This window comes from Loxodonta africana, chromosome X (genome assembly GCF_030014295.1).
Source record: "Loxodonta africana isolate mLoxAfr1 chromosome X, mLoxAfr1.hap2, whole genome shotgun sequence".
Classification (NCBI taxonomy): domain Eukaryota; kingdom Metazoa; phylum Chordata; class Mammalia; order Proboscidea; family Elephantidae; genus Loxodonta; species Loxodonta africana.
The window spans coordinates 13775335-13795793 of record NC_087369.1 but is presented as its reverse complement, the minus strand read 5'-3'; the positions used below and the strand labels follow the sequence as shown (position 1 = coordinate 13795793).

Here is a 20459-nt window from a genome sequence, read left to right as displayed (position 1 = left end):
TGTGGCAGCAAACTACAAGTCTTAACCAGCTTGAAGTGTCAACTTCTTAAGTGAAACTATTTTTAACCGATTTAGACATGTTCTTTGAACTCAAAGGGAAAATATAAGGAACGGGTATGTGTGTTACAATAGAATAGAACATTATGCCTATGACAAACAGTCCATGATTTAGAAATAACACACATACACACAAACACAAAGAGATGCCAGCTTGAAACAATCAAAAGCAAACAATAGAAACACATTCCTTTGAATTCTCTCTCTTCAATTGGAAGTCATGAGAGATGGGAGTCCCTAGGTGGTAAACCAAAACCAAAACCCACTGCCGTCAAGTCGATTCCGACTCATAGCAACCCTATAGGACAGAGTAGAACTGCCCCATAGAGTTTCCAAGGAGTGCCTGATGGGTTTGAACTACTGACCTCTTGGTTAGCAGCCGTAGCACTTAACCACTACGCCACCAGGGTTTCCCCCTAGGTGGTACAAATGGTTAATATGCTTGACTGCTAACTGAAAGGTTGGAGGTTGGAGTCCACCTAGAGGCACCTTGGAAGAAAGGTCTGCCAATCTACTTCTGAAAACCAGCCATTGAAAAATCATATGGAGCACAATTCTACTGACACACACGGGGTCACCACGAGTCAGAGTTGACTGAAGGACAACCGGATTAGTGAGAGATGCGAGAGTTGAAAGGGCAGAGAAAGAGGGCACATTTAAACGAGGTTCATGGATCCTTGGAGTGAACTGCTATTCACATATAACCAAAAAACCAAACTCGTTGCCGTCAAGTAGATTCCGACTCATAGCAACCCTATAGGATAGGGTAGAAATGCCCCATAGAGTTTTCAAGGAGCACCTGGTGGATTCGAACCGCCGACCTTTTGATTAGCAGCCGTAGGACTTAACCACTACGCCACCAGGGTTTCCCTATTCATATATAGTTGGCCACAAAGGAGTCAAAGGAAACTCAATGATCATGAAACTCTACACCCCTTGTTTTACAGGTGCGGAAACTGAAGTTACAAGAGTATCGGAGATTTGCCAGCATCTTGTAGACAGTCCTTGAGATTTCCATTCCACGTCTTTCTGTAACAAGCCGCTTCCCTAAGTCTTTCTCTGATTTTCCTCCCCCTCCTTTCCACTCCTGTGGATTTCCCACTTGACTTTCCTACTACCCAATTCATTGAGTAAGTCTGGATCCCAGTCCAGAAGAAACGGCACACAATGACTTAGGAGAGCAAGAGAAGACTGGAAATGAAGATGGTCCGAAAGGTTGAGGAGCAAATTTCCTGCCAGACACAGGCCTGTGGCGAAGCTGTGACTCCTGTTGTTGTGGAGTCAATTCCAGCACATAGCGACAATTTAAAACAGAGTAGAACTGCCCCGTGGCGGTTCCAAGGCCGTCAATCTTTACGGAAGCAGACTGTCACATCTTTCTCCCCCAGGGCAGCTGGTGGGTTCCAACCAACTACCTTCTGGTTAGCAGCAGAGCACTTAACCCCTGTGCCATCAGGGTTCCTTTACCCTGAACAGGCCCTGCTGTATTCAAGGATGAACTGCAACTGCCACAGCAGCTTGTAGAACCCTGTTCTCTCTAAAGATGCGTAGACTTCCTGACCACTCCATCTTAGCCTGGGAAGCTCCGGGAAGAACAGGAAAGGTAAGGTTCAGATGAGCTTCTGTGATATACTGATGCTCAAGGCAAGCTTCCTCTGTGACTGGGACCTTCCAGCCTTAAGCTCAGATAGTCAATCTTCTTGCGAATCATTGGTAATTCTGTGTCCAGAATGCTGGAGATCTACTGAGCTGAGCAGGACAGATCATGATGTGAAAGAGGCACTAAGCAGTGTGTAGGGTGGGAGATGGCGATTGAGAGCACAAGGCTGTGACTAAAATCCTCACGGGGAAGTGTAGTGACATCCTCGGGCCTTGGTCCATAAAGTTTATAATCGTTTAACAAATTGGCCTGTTAATTCCCTGGAGGCCAAGTGGGGCAGACCCAGGACAGTAAGTTTTGGCTAGAAGACACTCGGACCATGAGTGGGTGAACTGTGGGTTGAACCGTGATCCCCAAAAGGTATGGTGAAGGCCTTACCCCCAGTACCTGGGAATGTGCCCTTATGTGGAAATAGGGTCTTTGTAGATGTTATCAGTTAACATGAGGTCATACAGGAGTACCCCCATTGACGTTGAGCTGATTCCAACTCATAGCAACCCTATAGGACAGAGTAGAACTGCCCCATAGTTTCCAAGGAGCGCCTGGTGGATTTGAACTGTCGACCTTTTTGATTAGCAGCTGTAGCACTTAACCACTATGCCACCAGGGTTTCCACACAGGAGTAGGGTGGGCCCTAATCCAATATGACCAGTGTCCTTATGGAAAAAGAAGAGACATAGAGAGAGACACTGAGGGAGAGCTCCATGTGAGATGGAGACAGGGATTGGGGTTGTGCTGCCACAAGCCAAGGAACACCTGGGGCTACCAGAAGCTGGAAGAGACAAGGAAGGATCTCCCCGTAGAGCTGTCGGAGAGAGCATGGCCATTCCTACAACCTGAATTCAGACTTCTAGTCTCCAGGACTGGGAGACAATAAATTTCTGTTGTTTAAAGTCACTCAGGAAACGAATACAATGGGCAAGCCCACATCTTCAAATCCAAATCCAGGTCCAATCCCAGCACAGAGTTTTTGATCCATAATGAGATTTTATCCATAGGAGTTTATTTAAAAAACAACAACAACAAAACTGGGCATTTCAGGGAGCCAAAAAACATTGGTGTCCTAGGTGAAAGCTTTCCAGAAGCGAAAAAACACTAGGCTATCATTGCCTTAGTTATCTAGCGCTGCTGTAACAGAATTACCACAAGTGGATGGCTTTAACAAAGAGAAATTTATTCTCTCACAGTCTAGTAGGTTACAAGTCCAAATTCAGGGTGTCAGCTCCAGGGGAAGGCTCTTTCTCTGTTGGCTCTGGAGGAAGATTCCTTGTCATCAATCTTCTCCTGGTCAAGGAGCTTCTCAGGTGCAGGAACCCCAGGTCCAAAGGACGTGCTCTGCTCCCGGTGCTGCTTTCTTGGTGGTATGAGGTGGATGGCTTTAACAAAGAGAAGTTTATTCTCTCACAGTCCAGTAGGCTAGAAGTTTGAATTCAGGGCGCTGGCTCCAAGAGAAGGAAGGCTTTCTCTCTGTCGGCTCTGGAGGAAGGTCCTTGTCATCCGTCTTCCCTTGGTCTGGGAGCATCTCAACGCAGGAACCTCAGGTCCAAAGGACACGCTCTGATCCAGGCACTGCTTTCTTGTGGTATGAGTTTCCCAACTCTCTGCCTCCTTCTCTTTCCTTTTTATCTCTTGTAAGATAAAAGGTGGTACAGGCCACACTCCAAGGAAACTCCCTTTACATTGGATCAGGGAGGTGACCTGAGCAAGAGTGTTACATCCCACCCTAATCCTTTTAACCACAGGCAGAGATTACGATTTATAATACACACGAAAATCACAAAATGGAGGACAACCACACATGGCCTAACCAAGTTGACACATATTTTGGGGGGACATAATTCAATCTATTATAGCTACATATGTTCTTTTTGGGGGGGGAAAAGTTGAAAATAAGGCACCCTACTAATGTTTGCATTACTCATTTTGCAGCTCAATTACGTGACCGAGCAATCAGGATTTCTATCAAGACCTACTGATGGAGAAGTGCACATACAAAACCATTCCATCATTTTGACTTCATTGCCATTTTGATTAGTTGAAAGACCAGAGCCTTTTTTGGAGGGGATAAGGGAGAACATAATACCTTTTTCATAATACATAAAGGGCTGTCGTATGGAAGAGGGCTTAGTTGGCAGAATGGGGAGTAATAGGTGGAAGTTTCAAGGAGGAATCTTTTGACTCGATATAAGGCAATGTGAGTGAACCTAAATTGAACGAATTGCTCTGCAAAGTAGTGAGGTGTCTGACATTGGAGGTGTTCGAGAAAAAACCAGACTACCTGATGACTTCTCAAGCCTTTCACAATCCTGAGAGTTGACCCGTAAAAAAAAAAAACAAAAACTGTTGCAGTCCTGTCGATTCCGACTTATAGAGATCGTATAGGACAGAGTAGAACTGCCCCATAGGGTTTCCAAGAAGCGGCTGGTGGATTCGAACGGCCAACCTTTTGGTTAGCAGCCAAGCTCTTAACCACTGCACCACCAGGGCTCCTGGGAGTTGACACCCCCACGAAATCCAACAACCAATTCCCAATTGATCATTTCAGTGGGACCACTGGCTTCATTTGAGTGCAAAGGCCTGAGCCGTGGTGAATCTCTGCGAGTCATGAAGCAGACGACTGTAAACTCACCGACACTTGGCCATTGATGATGACCTCCTCAGAGAAACGCACTTTGACCGGGTTGGACTTCAACCTCGCCTTCTTTGCAGCACTAATAAATGCTGATTTGGGAGACTGGAAGGAACAGAAGACATTTTCTCTGATTACTCGTAACATAACACAAACTTTGTAACAGTTGTTTTCCACCTTCATCATCGCAGATAAGCAATATTTTTGCTAAAAAGTAAGACATTTGGTGCATGCCCAATTCAAGGATGAAATGCAAATGATAGATGCAGTCAAAACCCTGTCATACCCATAAACTAATACGTTTCACTTAGTCGCCAGACCAGAACTACAAACAGCATGCTCCCTGTTATTAGCGAGCACATCGCCAAGGGTCTTTTAAAATGATCGCCGTGAAAGTACATAAACTCTGCTTTGAATACAGAGCTTTGAGCATGATTGGAAAAGGAGGTGCTGGCCAAATCTAACGTTGAGTTTATGAGAAGGTGATCATTAATTATTTATTTTAATGAGGTGGAGATGGGCCACTGATAGTTTTAGAATGATCGATAATCTCACGGTATTCACATTCAGGGCCTATAGGCATGTGAGCAGGCAAGCACACATTCTGTCAGTCTGTCTCTCTGTCGGCACACATGCTTTATGTACCCACAGCCTGAGTTTCATCTTCTTGTTGGTAACGTCTGAGCTTACTGGGCAGGGGGTAGAGAGGAGATCTTGCTCTACAGTTAGGAGTTGGCTGTATATTCTGCCCATCCTATAGTTTGTACTTTAAGATTCTCTCCTGTCTTTTATTGGAAAGAAGGGCTGAACGACTCATTTCTTCTTTCTCAGAATGGAAAGTGCAATGGGAGAACCTGCTTACAAGGGTGCTGGGTCCAGGGGGATCCCCTGCTGCGTGATCCTGGTGAAGTCACTTCATCTGAGAATCATCCTTGGTGCATAATTATAATGAGGCCTAAGGTGGAAGCCATCTAGTAGATACACCTAGTAGATCTAGGCTATGTTGCAGTCACCATTTAATTACTTAAGGAAAAAAAAAATCCAACTGTATTTTCTCTTGAACCCAATCTAGAAGTAAATATTTAGCTTGAACCACGCTATTGCCATCTTTGTACATTAAAATGGTCAAATATTGACAGTTGCATATGGTTCAGTCTAATGTTTATCATAGTATATAAAAACCCGTTGCTGTGAGTTGATTCTGGCTCATAGTGACCCTATTGGACAGAGTAGAACTGCCCCATAGGGTTTTCAGGGTGCGCCTGGTGGATCTGAACTGCCAACCTCTTGATTAGCAGCTGTAGCTCTTAACCACTGAGTCACCAGGGTTTCATCACAGTATATAGTCCTAAGATATTGAGGCTATTACTTAAAGAATTCTAGTAATTGATTTTAGAATCAACACAGAAGCTCAACATTCTGTGTATTCTATTAATGTCAAGGCACACAAGCTGATTAGGGTGACCCTTACTTTGGTTTTCAAGTTAAAAACAAAAACCCCATATCTGTCAGATATAAGTACTTCTGAGACTAATTAGAAAACAACATGGTAGAATAAACAAAAGGTGGTCTCTCTATACAATGGAATGTCATTCAGCCATAAAAAGGCACTAAGTTCTGACACATGCTACCTACAACACTGATGAACTTTGAGAACACTATAGTATGTGAAAGAAGCTAATCACAAAAGGCACATATTGTATGATACTATTTATGTGAGATGTCCAGAATAGGCAAATCCATAGAGACAGAAAGCAGATGAGTGGTTGCCAGGGGCTGTAGGGAGGGGAAAATGGGGCGTGGCTCCTTAATGGGTTTCCTTTTGGGGTGATGAAAATGTTCTGGAATTAGATAGTGATGACGGTTGCGCAACACCGTCAATGAACTTAATGAAACTGAAGTGTATACTTTAAACTGGTTTAGATGGTAAATTTTATGTGTATTTTACCACAATAAAAAAAATTAATGTAAAAAAAAAACATGATAAAATGTGTGTGTATGTTCCTGGATGAAGGTTTTGGCTTAGTACCAGAAGAATCCTGTTATTTCTAAAGTTTGCCTTTGCCTCCACCCCACGCTTTGCTATGAGCAGCGTCTTGCTACGAGCGCGTCTTAGAGGACTGGAAAGATGGATGGTTTGACCCCCAGAGTTTCATTTCCTCCATCTTTGCAAGACGTTTTAAGAGAATGGCTGCTCTCTTTAAACAAACAAAGAAAAAACGCTCTGAATGGCTGCTCTTCAAAAAAGAATAGCTTTAAAAATGCTCAGCTTGACTTTTAAAAGTGCTACTGCCGAGCTGAAGCGATGTGCTGGTGGCGTCCTCATCAGTATCTTTGCAATGACAGGTAGGCCACATTTAGTGATGATTAACGAACAAATCACACAGTTCATGAGTTCATTTGCTTTTGATACGCCATTTTTTAGCTGAAGGAAAACATTCTTCTCCCTTAATGATCTTATGTAGAGGATATTTACATTGGTACAATGAGGTTAACACCAGTGAAGCAGCTGTAATAAAGCTACTGCACAGACATGACTAATTAACTGAACGAGATGTTTTAATGCTGCGACACCCCACTTCTCCAGCATTGTTGGGGTAGTATTTGTTGGAAGTATTTCACACATGTCAGTGTGCCATATCTAAAACCCAAAACCAAACCCATTGCCATCAAGTCGAGTCTGATTCAAAGTAACCCTGCGTCTATTCCTCTATGCTTCCCAATTTTTAAATTTAATATTTTACCACATTTTTCTAGAATGTTCTACGTAACTCTTTGCCTCAATAAAAAGTCTGTTTAACAGAAGTTAGTTTTTTGATGCATGTCATTTACCGTTGCCATGAGTCAGGGCCAATTCAACAGCAGTTAACAATAACAACGACGTCATTTATTGTATAATCTGAAGATGCAGAGATGTTCCCAAGGGCCATGGATGTATACAGGGTTATTTGACCCTAAAGTAAATGGTCTCAGATGGCAGAACTTATCAAGCTGGGGCTGCTTCTCTCTGCTTTCTGTAGCTATAGCATGCCACCTCCTCTGTAGCCCCATTCCGATATTTATTTACCATACCAGAAAACCAAACCCAGTGCTGTTGAGTCGATTCCGACTCATAGCGACCCTATAGGACAGAGTAGAACTGCCCCATAGGGTTTCCAAGGGGCACCTGGTGGATTCGAACTGCAGACCCTTTGGTTAGCAGCCATAGCACTTAACCACTATGCCACCAGCGTTTCCTATTTACCATAACTAATGACAAAAACAGTTATCTAGGAAGACCAGAAAGGAAACTGGACAACCAAGGCTATCAAGTCAACATTATTTTATACATAATTTGGAGTCAACAGACTTAAGATAAAAGCCTAAGTATAAATCCATAACAAGTGCATTTTTTCTTGTTTACTTCTGAGTTTGTGACTGCATATAATCTACCGACATTTTTAAAAATTACTTTTTGATAATAAAAACTTTGACTCTCCAAGTCTGAAGGGGCTACTTAATGAGAATCAACAACAACAAAAACAAAAACCCAGTTGCCATGAGTCAGAGCTGACTTTGTGACCCCATGTGTGTCAGAGTGGAACTGTACTCCACAGGGTTTCCAGTGACTGATTTTTTAGAAGTAGGTCACCAGGCCTTTCTTTCAAAGTGCTTCTGGGTGGACTTGAACCTCCAACCTTTTGGTTAGCAGCCAAGCATATTAACCCCTTGCGCCACCTAGAGACTCCAAGAATCAACCAAGTAATGGCTTATTCCACTGGCTGGCTACTGGCAGTATAAGAGTCATGACTACAGTTATAACTTAGACTTTTTTTGTTGTTGTAAAAAAATATAGGATGTGGACCACCCAAAAACCTGGAGAATTAATTCTTAACAGCCTCTAGACCTATAGGTGCTGATCACAGGCACTACATATCCATCCTGTGGTGCAAATGACAAATAATTACCATGTAGAATAATCAGATTCTCCTGCTGCTAATTAATTTTAAGATGAGAAGGACCCTAATCAACTTCTGCTCCTCCTTCCAAACTCTCTGCTGTTAAGGTGATAACAATAGATGGGGGGCATGCTCCCAGTGTTTTTAGATGCCCTTAGAGCCCTTAGAACACAGTTTGAAAAAATTACATAAATAAGATTAATTTCTGAAACTGAAGTGTAAGATCTTAAACTTACAATCGAGTTAGCTCTACTGTATGACTCACATAGAAGGCATTAGTAAATATCTGGATAATGACTCATGCCACCAGTCAGCTTCCAAGGATCAAGTAAGGTGACAAAAGGCAGGAGGGAAGGGGCTTTGTTTTCATTCACTTTGTATTTACTGAGTTGCCATAGGTTGGGTTTTCCAGACACAGAGCTTGAGACAAGGATTTGCTTGAAACTAATTTCTTTGGAAGTGTTCCCAGGAAAACCTGAAAGAGGAGTGGGGAAATGGACCAAGCAGAGATACAATATCAAGCAAATTCCTGTGGAGGGAAGTTCTAGAGATAGTCTAGACCAGAGGTTGGCAAACTTTTTCTGTAATGTTTTAGACTTTGTGGGCCATAAGTGCTCTGTTGCGATTACTTCACTGTGCCATCGTAGCATGAACGGAGCCACAGACAATACATAAATGAATGAGCATGATTATGTTCCAAAAAAACATTGCTTATAAAAACAGGCAGCGGGCTGGATGTGGCCTGTGATTCAATGTAATGTTTTGCAGCTTATAAAAAATTCTTCATGACATGGGAAAATACTCATGATATCTTAAATAAAAGAGACAGAATAAAATTGTACATACAATATGATCTCAACTACTGACAAGGCATAAAAAAAAAAAGACTGGAAGGAAATAGGTCGAAATGTTTATACTGGTTGTCTCGAAGGGAAAAGCTTGCTGATGACTATTTTTCTGCATTTGTATTTCCTTCTGCTCCTTCCACATTTTCCTCTTAGGAAAAAAGAAAAAATGGCAGGGAAAGGAAGCCCTACACAATATTTTAAAAAATGAGGCTGCGGTCTTTTAAGAATCACTTCTTATGAAAGAATTTCTGGGATCCCAAGCCTCTCCCCCCAGGCCCTTTGGCCTGGGCCTCTTGGGGATGAATTTCTGTGGCCGGGTCATCCTACCACAGGTGAAGTGTGCTGGGAGAGTGTCAACTTTGGGTCCCTGTCTTTACCGGGCCTTATTATACAGAAGAAGCACAACATAAAAAATGCTGGGCAGCAAGTTGTTGTAAAAGAAATGCTGATTTTTATTGTCGGTAATAAAAGTAAAATTTATTGACTTTCTTTTGGTTTGCTGCATCATCTGTTTCTATACATTGAGACTGGCTTCTGAGAGGATGTTTACAAGTACATGAAACCCAACATCAGTCTCCCAAAATGATTTAAGGCATGAAATGGGGTGCTACTTTGTTACTTTATTACCAACTAAATGTATCTATTGAAGTAATTTTAAAGTTTCAACTCTTTCATTTCAACTCCTACAGTTTAGAAGAGGGAAAAGCCACTGTGGGCTGGAACAAAGTGGGCTGGAACAGTAAGGAAAAACTTCAGGTGGGACAGTGGTTCTCAATTGGGGGAGATTTTGCCCCTCTTCCTTATCAGGGGACATCCCACCATGTCTGGGGACATTTTTGGTTGTCTCAACTCAAGGGTAGGTGCTCCTGGCATCTAGTGGGTGGAGGCCAGGGATGCTATTCACCATCCTGCAACGCACAGGACAGCCCACCACAGCACAGAATTGATCCCACCTCAATAACGCACCTTGAGGGAGCTTTCAGAATTTGTGCTGAGACTTGAAGGGTGAGAAGGGTTTGGCTAGGCTGAGGAGGTGATGAGTTTGGAGTTAGGGAGGGAGGCATTCCAGGAAAGGAGGGTTGATCAAAGGAAAGTGAAAGATGAGAATTCATCTGCAAAGATGGAGTGGTGAGAGAGTGACTCTAAGGAGCAAGGGGCAGCTTGTTCTTGGCAACAAGAACTGTTGTGGCTAAATGATGACTTGCAATATTATACCACAGCAACAGCCACATGAATGCTTAGAAAATTCCAGACTATCTGTTAGAATGAAATTCCATGATTCACTGAGTGTGGTGAGTATTCATATGAATAACAAGTCACGAACACTCAAATGACAAGAAGAGCAAGCAAAGCCACAAGACACAACTTTTAACTTAAATGCTAAACCCCCTCCTTCTCTAAGGTTATTGCATGGGGTCAAACATTATCTTGCAAAAATAACTTGGTTTGGAGTAAAACGGTTCCAATATTGCATTTTTAAAAGGTTCTAAGTGGAGGGGAGAGAATTCAGGAAAGACCATGGAAACTGGAAGCTCTACCAGGAATTAACAGTTGCTCAATTACTTTTTTTTTTTTTTTTTTTTTCAATTACTTACCATAGATATTTACATTAGCCTCATCAAAATGGATTTGTCCACTGCAAACAAATGCACATGTGTAGACAGATTTGAAGCAAGTGTGAATGACAAATTAGTTAAGTGAAGCGATCTAAAAACAGCCCAGCTGGAGAAGATTAAAGAGTGACTCCAACTTCCCCCCAAAGGACAACAACAACAAAAACACCAACCTGGCTGTAATTTATGTGGAAGCCCGCTGAAAGAACTGATGTATCATGAGATGGCAGAGCAGAAAGGCCTTTGGATTTGATGTTATTGGGCCCTTCCTTATGTAGATGAGGAAACCGGGGTTCAGAGCAGTTATGAGAGTCACTGCAGTTATATTGCTGGGGGCTGGATCTCAAATCTTGGCTCTATTACATCCTGCTGCCTCCTTAGTTTTCAAATTCAAAAGTGTGTCTGTGTGTGTACTTGCATCAAAGAGCTGGGGCTAAAAGTAACAATCGATATTAAACTGAGCTTTTAATACACATAGCTCTGTCCTAGATGGCAGGATTCGTTGTCTTGGTTAATCATATCGGCATCCTGAATATATTTTTGAATATATTTTTTCCTGTCTAAAATGCTAGGCTACAACACCAAGGAGGAAAATTCTGGGAGATGAAGAGTTGGGTCAGAAGATGGAAGTTGGCAAATACTGGGGCCTTTTATTACCTGTGGAGTCCCTAGGTAGGCCAAATAGCCAACACACTTGCTGCTGACCGAAAGGTTGCAGGTTCAAGTCCACTCAGAAGCACCTTGGAAGAAAGGCCTGGTGATCTACTTCTGAAAAATCTGCCTGAAAACCCTCTGGGGCACAATTCTACTCTGACACATACGGGTTCGCTGTGAGCTGGAGTCAACTCCATGGCAACTGGTTTGGGTTTTTCAGTTTTAGTAGATGTAAAAGCACTCCAACTCTGGGGGAGGAGGAAATGGAAGCTCAAGCAGAACCTCTGCCAGTCCAGAGGAAGGCCAGGCAGGGAACTGACAGGAAACGTTCTGGGAAAAATCCAGAGAAATTCGCCACAGTATTTTTGAGTTCAACTGACAATGTATGAAGTGTTACAAGCAACGGCAAATCTATAGAAGTAAATTAGTGGTTGCCTGGGATGTGGGGTGGGGATGCGGATTCATCGTAAACAGGCATGAGGGATCCTACTGGGTGATGGAAATGTTCTAGAACCATGTCCCGGTGATGGCTGCTCACCTCTGTGAACTTTATAAAGATCATGGAATTGCACGGTTCAAATGGGTGAATTTTGGGGTATGCAAATTATACCTCGATAAAGTTGTTTTAAAAAAACAATCATGGGAACTGAAGGCAATGCAATTTTAATCACTCTCCACCCTCTTGGCAAGGCTGCTCAAATCAAATTCTCATGGCCACATTTCCTCTAATGCCCACCTTTATTAAATAAATAATTAATGGTTGTTGTCATTGTTGTTGGGTGCTGTCGATTCTGACTCATAGCGACCCCATGTGACAGAGTAGAACTGCCCCATAGGGTGTTCTTGGCTATCATCTTTATGGGAGAAGATTGCCAAGTCTTCTCTCCTGCGAGCTGGTGGGTGGCTTCAAAGTGCCAACCTTTTGATTAGCAGTCAAGAGGTGAACCGTCTACGCCACCAAGCCAAAAACCAGAAGTAAACCTGTTGCCAGCAAATCAATTCCGATTCATGCTGACCCTATGGGACAGAGTTGAACTGCCCCAAAGGGTTTCCAAGGAGTGGCTGGTGGATTCGAATTGCCGATCTTTTGGTTAGCAGCCGAGCTCTTAACCACTGTGCTGCCAGGGCCCCCTAAATAATAACAAATAAACATCTGGTTCTCTAACAAATTATTTAGATGGGGTTAAGAAAAACAATTAAGATTCAACCTCCTACAGTTAGGTGTTTTCACTAGACTCGGGATTTTTAAGCTGAAAACCATCAGAAAGTCTTGAGATTTGTGTCATTTCCAGGTCTAAGAGAACCACAGGACTGGATACCCACTGTTTTTCAAGATATTTTTTTCTCCAACGAGTGGCTTTGCACACATGGAGTACAGAGTGCAAATAATCGAAATTTCTAAAGCCGTAGTGTGAACAATGCTTTTGTTTTTTTGTTTTTGGTCTACTGTTCTTCACTGTCGAGATTTTACCAGAGCAGATAATGAAGATGACGAGAAGGGACTAGAACCTGTGACCGTATAGTGACACTTTTACTCACAGAACACTTACAGGGTAAGGCTGAATGACAGTGAGCAGTATCGATTCTTTGCAGCTTCTGGAAGAGAAAAAAAAAAACAAACAAACAGGTTTATGAAATGCTTAGAGCCCAGACTGTACCAGCGGCGGTTTTCTTTTGAAATGAAATACAAGATGTGTTGGTGAAATCTTCCTTGGACTCCCAGGGTGGAGAAAATCAAAAAGCTCCAAAGTGGGCTTTCAGACAGCACAGGACCAAAAATCAAGTGTTTTCCAAGTATAACAAACAGCCTGAGTGGAAGCTTCCTCTCAGTTCACATGGGGCAATATTATCTGTGCCATCTAACAGCAGGGCCCGAAAACAAAAGTGTCGAGGGTGGATGCTTTTAGCAGCGCCAACTCAATCGGTCTCTTTACACTTGTTACTGCTCTCAGAATTGATTCTCCCCTTCTGATGTTCCTCTAGCCTACTTTTCTTTGCTACTTAAACATTTCCCTGCGGTTTTCTGTATGGGGGAGAGAGATTTTTCTTTTTTCTTAATTCTATCATTTCATTGAACATGATTATTTTCTCAGGGTCAGCATCATGAAAGAGAAATATCATTGCAGGTTTCTTATCCAAAAGCAGCGCCCCCAGCAAACATCGGCTTCAGTGCCCTGTAGCTTATTAAGCACACGCAGTAACAGTATGTGGGACCCTGGGCCGATAAATATTTCAAACAGGCACCAATTGGGAAATGCTGTTCACAATAGGGAACACTTTGTAGCTAAAAGCAGAACAACAGAATGCAATGGCTTATTTAATTTCCTGCAAATCAGCCAAACCTTTCAAAGGACTCAAACCCTTGGGGGGCAAATCATATTACGAGTTATTATCGTTTTTCTTCCTTCCTTCCTTTGTTCCTCTTTTTTTACCATGAGTAGGAGAAAGGTTAGTTGCCACTTTGTTGAGGAGCTGACTTTTTCTACTTTGGGTTATAATTAATGACTTGCTTTTGTGATTTATTGCCCAAATGAGTAAGGCGAAGGGGACCTGTAGGCAAGGCTGTATCTGTGAAGAAGTCACTGCAAACTGCATTTCTAACACTAACTGCTTTGAGGCTTTGCCCTCTTAAACGTCTGGCTGTGTTGGGCCATGTTCTCCTGACTGGCCACAGCAGCACTGGGACCGTCCGGTACGGAGCGGGGTGGAGGAGGAGAGGAATCCATGGAGCAGGAGAATGAGGACTGGAACTACAATTCAAGGAAGCAGCAGAAACACTTAGGGTGATAGGGATGGGTAGAGGCAGCACACTGTTGACAGTGGCCCATCTGGTGTCAAGAGTTTCTCTTGCCAAGAGTTGCCAGAGAGCCCTGGTAACTGGAGTAGAAAGCCATTATCCTCTTTAGATGGAGTAATAGAACACCAGTGTAATCAGGTAATAAGTCAGAGCATAAGATGAAGGGTCATGCATTGCTAGTGGGCATGTAGACAGGTGTACTGGTTCCGGGAAGAGATCTGGCGCCACAAGGTCAACTTCAGTGACACAAATACTGTGATCCAGCAATTCCAACCTGGCTTTATAGCATAAAGAAATTCTGCTACTAGCCTCTAAGGGAACATGGGTGAGAATGTTCCCTGCAGTAGAATGTATAGGGTGGAGTGTTGAAGGCAAGCTGGGCGTCCATCTCTGGGAGAGTGGATACACGAATGTGTGGATGTACATCAAGGTGGAGTTTCATCTGAAAACTCAACTGGGGAAGTATCCACTTCTAAACTCACTTCCATTGTTTTTGGTAGGATTCAGTTCTTTCGCAGGCTGTTGACTGAGAGCCTCAGATCCTAGCAGGCAGTTGGCTGGAGGCTGCCCTCAGTTCCTTGCCACGGGGTCCTCCCCAACATGACAACCTGCCTGCTTCATCAAAGCTACCAGGGGAGAGAATCTGAGGGCAAGATGGAAGTTACAATCTTACGTAACATCATCATGGAAGTGACATTCTTTGCCTTATTCTACTGGTTAGAAGCATCACAGGTCACATCCATACTAAAAGAGAGGGGATTACACAAGGCTGTGAATACCAGGAGACAGGAATCATTGGCGGCCATCTTAGTGTATGTCTGCCACACAAACAGAGTTATGTAACCAAGTAATCTGTATGTATCTCAACAGTAGTTTCCACCCATGATTTCACCTTACACAGCTTTTTAAATTTTTTTCTATCAAGAACGTAAGGAAGAAGCACTGTTCAGCCCACCTTATTAATTTGAAAATGGGAATCATTTTTCAAAATATGTTTATTACATTTAAAACCCATTGCCATTGAGTCGATTCCAACTCATAGTGATCCTACAGGCCAGATTATAGCTGCCCCATCGGGTTTCCAAGCAGCAACTGGTGGATTCAAACTGTCGAACTTTTGGTTAGCAGCCGAGCTCTTTTTGTTGTTGTCGTTGTGCTTTAGGTGAAAGTTTACAGCTCAAGTTAATTTCTCATTCAAAAATTTATACACATATTGTTTTGTGACATTGGTTGCAATCCCCACAATGTGACAGCATACTCCACCTTTTCACTCTGGGTTCCCTGTGTCCATTGGACCAGTTCCTGTCCCTTCCTGCCTTCTCATCCTGATTTTGGACAGGAGCTGCCCATTTAGTCTCGTATATCTGACTGAACTAAGAAGCACATTCCTCATGTGTATTTTTTTTTGTAGCAGCTAAACTCGTAACCACTGTGCCACCAGGCCTCTGTGTCCATATAGTAATGCCCTGTAAATTGCCTGGAGCATAACCTAGATTGACTATAATTTTACCATTTAATGAATAAATAAAGTTATCTGAATTAAAATAAAATATACCAATATGTTATTTATCATCAGGACTAGGAACATGCTTTTCTTCTGTTCTTTGCTCATCTGTAATTATTTAATTACAACTGCCAGACAAGAATAATGAGTGCCATAATGTTTTGGACACTTTAAAACTCCTAGTTGTAGAAAGGGAAAAAAAAAATCTAAGCCACTTTGAAATGGCCTCAAAAGAAAGATTAGAACTGGGAATGGAAAATGTCACAATTAAGTAATCAGATGACTTCTATTTTCTTTTTATGAAGGCCTAAAAGAGCTAGACATTTTTAAAAATCCAGTTAGAAGCATATTTAGAGAAGTATTATTTCATAATAAATTCCAACTGATTTTTCTACTTTTGAAGAGTAATTTCAAAATGCAGTGCCAATATCTATTTAAATGGTTAGTTGAGTCTCTGAAAATCAGCATTTTAATCCTTGAGTCGCAGTGCTGATCTGCAGGGAAGAAAAAAATAAATAAAGAAAGAAAAAACCTGCTTCTGTCATGTTTGCCTTCTATTAAATCTTCTCTCAATTTCTCTAACCACCACCTGTCAGTTTGTCGTACTGTGGTGCCTTGTGTGTTGCTATGAGGCTGGAAGCTATGCCACCGGTATTTCAAATATCAGTAGGGTCACCCATGCTGGACAGGTTTCAGCAGAGCTTCTAGACTAAGACAGACTAGGAAGAAAGGCCTGGTGACCTACTTCCAAAAATTAGCCAGTGAAAACCCTCTGAATCAGAACAAAATATTATCCAATATAGTGCTAGAGATGACCTCCCCAGGTTGGAAGGCACTTGAAATACACAATGGCCACAACAATGAACTCAAACATGCCAACGATCATGAAGATGGCACAGGACGGGTAATATTTCATTACATTGTACATGGGTTCCCCACTAATTGGAGCCAAACTGATGGCAACTAACAACAACAATGTCTCTAAGAAAAGCCTTTGCTTATCCTTTTTGATGGGGGGTCCCTTATTTGGAACACTGAACATCAGTGGATGCAGGTCATGCTTTGATGTAACATCCTGTTTTAGAATTTCATTGGTTGGATTCTGTTGTAGCAAGCATAGCTGTGTGAGGAAGAAGCCCAGGTTCTAATGAGGTAGAGTTTTGACTTTATTAAAATCCCTTTCAAAAGTGACACTAACGCTGGTGTTCCCTATTTCTCAGGGCAGCCTAGTTTGGAATCTTTCTTTAACTGCCTCTCCAATTTTACACTTACACCATTTCACTATAGCAATATATAATCATGTTGGCATGTGTGATTGTATATTTCCCATCTAAGCCAACTAAATAGACCGCTTGATCAGCTCAGAGGCTGATAGGAATTTCACTGAGTAATGAAGGACCGTTGTGATTTCCTCAGAGATGGGAAAAGAAAAAACAAAACTCAGATAACTAAAAGTGTATAGGTAGATATTTTATGTCAAAATTCAAGAGTCTTGCTTTACACAATCCAAGTCCAAAGAACCTAACTCTAAGATTTTAAACTTCAAAAGTGGCAATAGCAGTCGATCCACGAAGGCTGAAAGGTTAGGCTTTTAAATGGAAAATAAAGAGGCGATTTAGGGCTATCTGTGAAAGGATTTTGTAAACTGTAAAATGACTCTCTAGCATAACTCAAAAGACTGCTGTGCCATATTTCTATTTGAAAAGAAAGGTGGGAAGGCACAATGAAAAAACGTCAGAATTCTCACTTCTAAGGTGAATATGCAGACACGTAAGAGTCTTTCTTCTTCTTGCACTTAAAGAGTTCTTCAAAGACACTAGAAGAATATTCCTTTCTGCAAGCTAGTCCAGCTCAGCCCTTAAACTCTCTGCTGGACAGCCACTGTTTTTGGAAATAAGAACCTATTAACAAGCATTTTTTCAATGACTCTTAGCTCAAAAGGGCCTTCCCTCAATCCTAGGGTATTTTGTGATGAAGCCACTGGGGTGCTTTCTATTTTTTCTTCCTATATGAGCTTGGAATGTGAAAAGTACACTAAAGTTTTTGTAATCTGTTCACCAGCCATAATGTAGTGTTAGTCTAGTCAATTGCTGGCAAAGCTGGAGGAAATAGTATTGCCCTTCGTTTTCAGAAAACTTGCCTAGGACTCTACTTGGAATGCAGATCTAATGTTTCAACTAGTTGACTTTTCTAATGCTCTGAACAGAGATTGTAATTATCCACAGTATCAATTCCTAACAGGTACTGAAGCCATTAGCTGGGGAGGATAGAAATGGTCAGCAAATTACCAAGTGTTAGAAAAGGTTAACAGGTTATGGCCAAGTATGACGTGTCATGGACTATATGAAGCATTAACACTCTGCCTACTGCTGCTGACCCTTGCCTTTACTCTGCTACCTGCAGAAGAAGAGAAGTGGAATGACTTCTCATTTCTCAGTTGTGTTCAGGGAATACTATCGAAGAAAATGGGCATAATGAAGCCACCATAGTTATCAGAGCCAACAGAGATACAGAGGACATGGATAAAATGGTCCAAATGACCAGAAGGATTGGCTTGGCTTGTACCAAATCTATAGACAATGTCTCTCCTATTACCATCTTCACCCTTGATGAGGAGTTCTATTGCGGAGCAAAAAGACCATAAGTTTGTCAGCCAAAGGGAAAATGAAGAGAATTTAAGGAAAGATCCTTATTAAGCAATATGGTAAAAACTTCATCTTTGCAACACTGCATGATAATACTACTCGTCTTTTCCCACCTGTGGCATGAAGGCTCCAAAGATGGCCCACAATAAACCACACCTCCTTGTATTCACACCTTTGTGTAGTCTCTTCCCCTTGAATCTGGGCTGCTCTTGTGACATGTTTTTGATAAATATAATATGGCAGAAGTGACATTGTGTGACTACTGGGCCTCGGTGAGAAGAATTCTAGAAGCCTTGCATCTTCTACCTGGGATCTTGGAACGCTCACCCTGAGGGAGGTCAGCTACCACGTAGGAAGTCCAACAACCCTATGACCACCATTCTGTGAGAAAGGCCAAGCTAGCCATATGGAGAGGCAGTGTGGACAGGGGGAGAGATGCCCAGCCAGCCTCAGCTGTGTCAGCTGTCCGAGTTCAGGCAACAACAGCTGAGTGAAGAAGATATCTTGGATGTCCAGCTCAATAAAGGCTTCAGATGGCTACTGCTGCAACTGCCATTAAACTGCAGCCACATGAGAGAGCCCAGAGAGAACCATCTGGATGAACCCAGTCAACCCACAGAACCATAAGCGATAAGACATTGTCTTCTTAAGCCATTGTGTTTGTAGTGGTTTATTAGGCCACAACAGGTAACTGGAATACCATCTTTTCATAAAGAATTTGAAATCTCTAAGGTTTTTAAAAAACAGACATTCAAAGTGGCCAGATGGTTTTGAAATTGGACAAGTTTCCCTTACCAAGGAAGGGAAAGTGTGCAAGCTAATGACTCTCCAGAATATTGTAATTGTAACCTGCATAAAGAAAAAAAACAATTGTCTAATAAATATATGTTGACGTTTGGAAGAGAATGCTCTAGCTTCCGGGATTGCGGTTAGCACAATTGAAACATTGATTATGAATTCTGGGGAGGGCTGGGGTGGAGGGGAGAAGAACTAATAAACAAGAGAGAGGAGAAGACCCTGTTAGGGTCTCAGACTGAAACAGTTTCACGACAAAGAAGATTCTGGAGGGCACAACAGGCAATGTGCATTGTAAGACACAGACTTGAATTTTTCAGAGAAAAGGATTAAAGCTTATTGTAATTTTAATTTTAGAATTAAATAGTTTACATACTGTTAAGGGTGATGGCAAAATTCGAGAATGGTGATGGTTGGACAACAGGATGAACATATTAAATGTCACTGAACTCTACATGTGAAGACAGTTGAAAGGGCAAATATTTTGTTACCTATACATTTACCACAATAAATAGAGACAGAGAGAAAAATGACTTGGGAGAAACCAGAAATCTTTGGCTGCAAAGTCAAATTTACATGGTACTGAATTGAAAGCTTAGGCTGTGATTTTCTTTCTGAAGAATATGAGGCCACTGAAGTTAAAAGTCATATAATTGACATAGTGATTATGAAAATTAACATCTTGATGATATTGTATCATTTAAAACCCTTTATTTTGTTGTATTTTTTAAAAAATCTTTGTAGTAAATTTTCTTGTTAAAAAAAAGGCAGTCTGAATTTGGAAACTGCTTCTAAGACAGTTTTACTTGCATATGATGTTTGCTTTTTGTTTGACCTCAATTTTTTGTCCATCTAATTCATTTTTGGCTGAATGCATGTTGCTTTGGCCTATCTTCCACTAATGGATGAAACTGGTATTTACGTTTAAGATTTGCAAAAGGCTGCAGGATCTCTTATGGTAAAAATTAAATTATTTTTATACATGTGCATGGTACTAAATAGCTCTCACTTCACTCATTCCTTCCATAAGTACTTATTGAGTACTTACCAGGTTAAGAGCTGAGCTTCTAACCAAAAGGTTGGCGGTTCGAATCCACCAGTTGCTCCTTGGAAACCCTATGGGAGCAGTTCTACTCTGTCCTATAGGGTTGCTATGAGTCGCAAACAACTTGATGGCAAGGGGTTTGGTTTTTGGTTTAGGCTTTTGGGATACATCCGTAGTTCTCAACTGGGGGTAATTTTGCCCCCTATGGAAAATCTGGCACTGTCTGGAGACAAACTGGCATCTATTGAGTAGAGGCCAGGGATGCTGCTTAACA

At 41.9% G+C, this 20459-nt stretch overlaps 1 protein-coding gene across 1 annotated transcript in view; it reads right to left on the bottom strand.

Moving 5' to 3' along the window:
* FRMPD4 (FERM and PDZ domain containing 4) overlaps positions 1-20459 on the bottom strand; it is a 216913-nt gene that overhangs the window by 37826 nt on the left and 158628 nt on the right. Inside the window, exons 4-5 of the mRNA XM_064277969.1 lie at positions 12950-12995; positions 4347-4451 (exon numbers count right to left, since the gene is read on the bottom strand). Of these exons, the coding sequence (XP_064134039.1) occupies positions 4347-4451; positions 12950-12995 (151 nt within the window). The remainder of the gene's footprint in view (positions 1-4346; positions 4452-12949; positions 12996-20459) is intronic.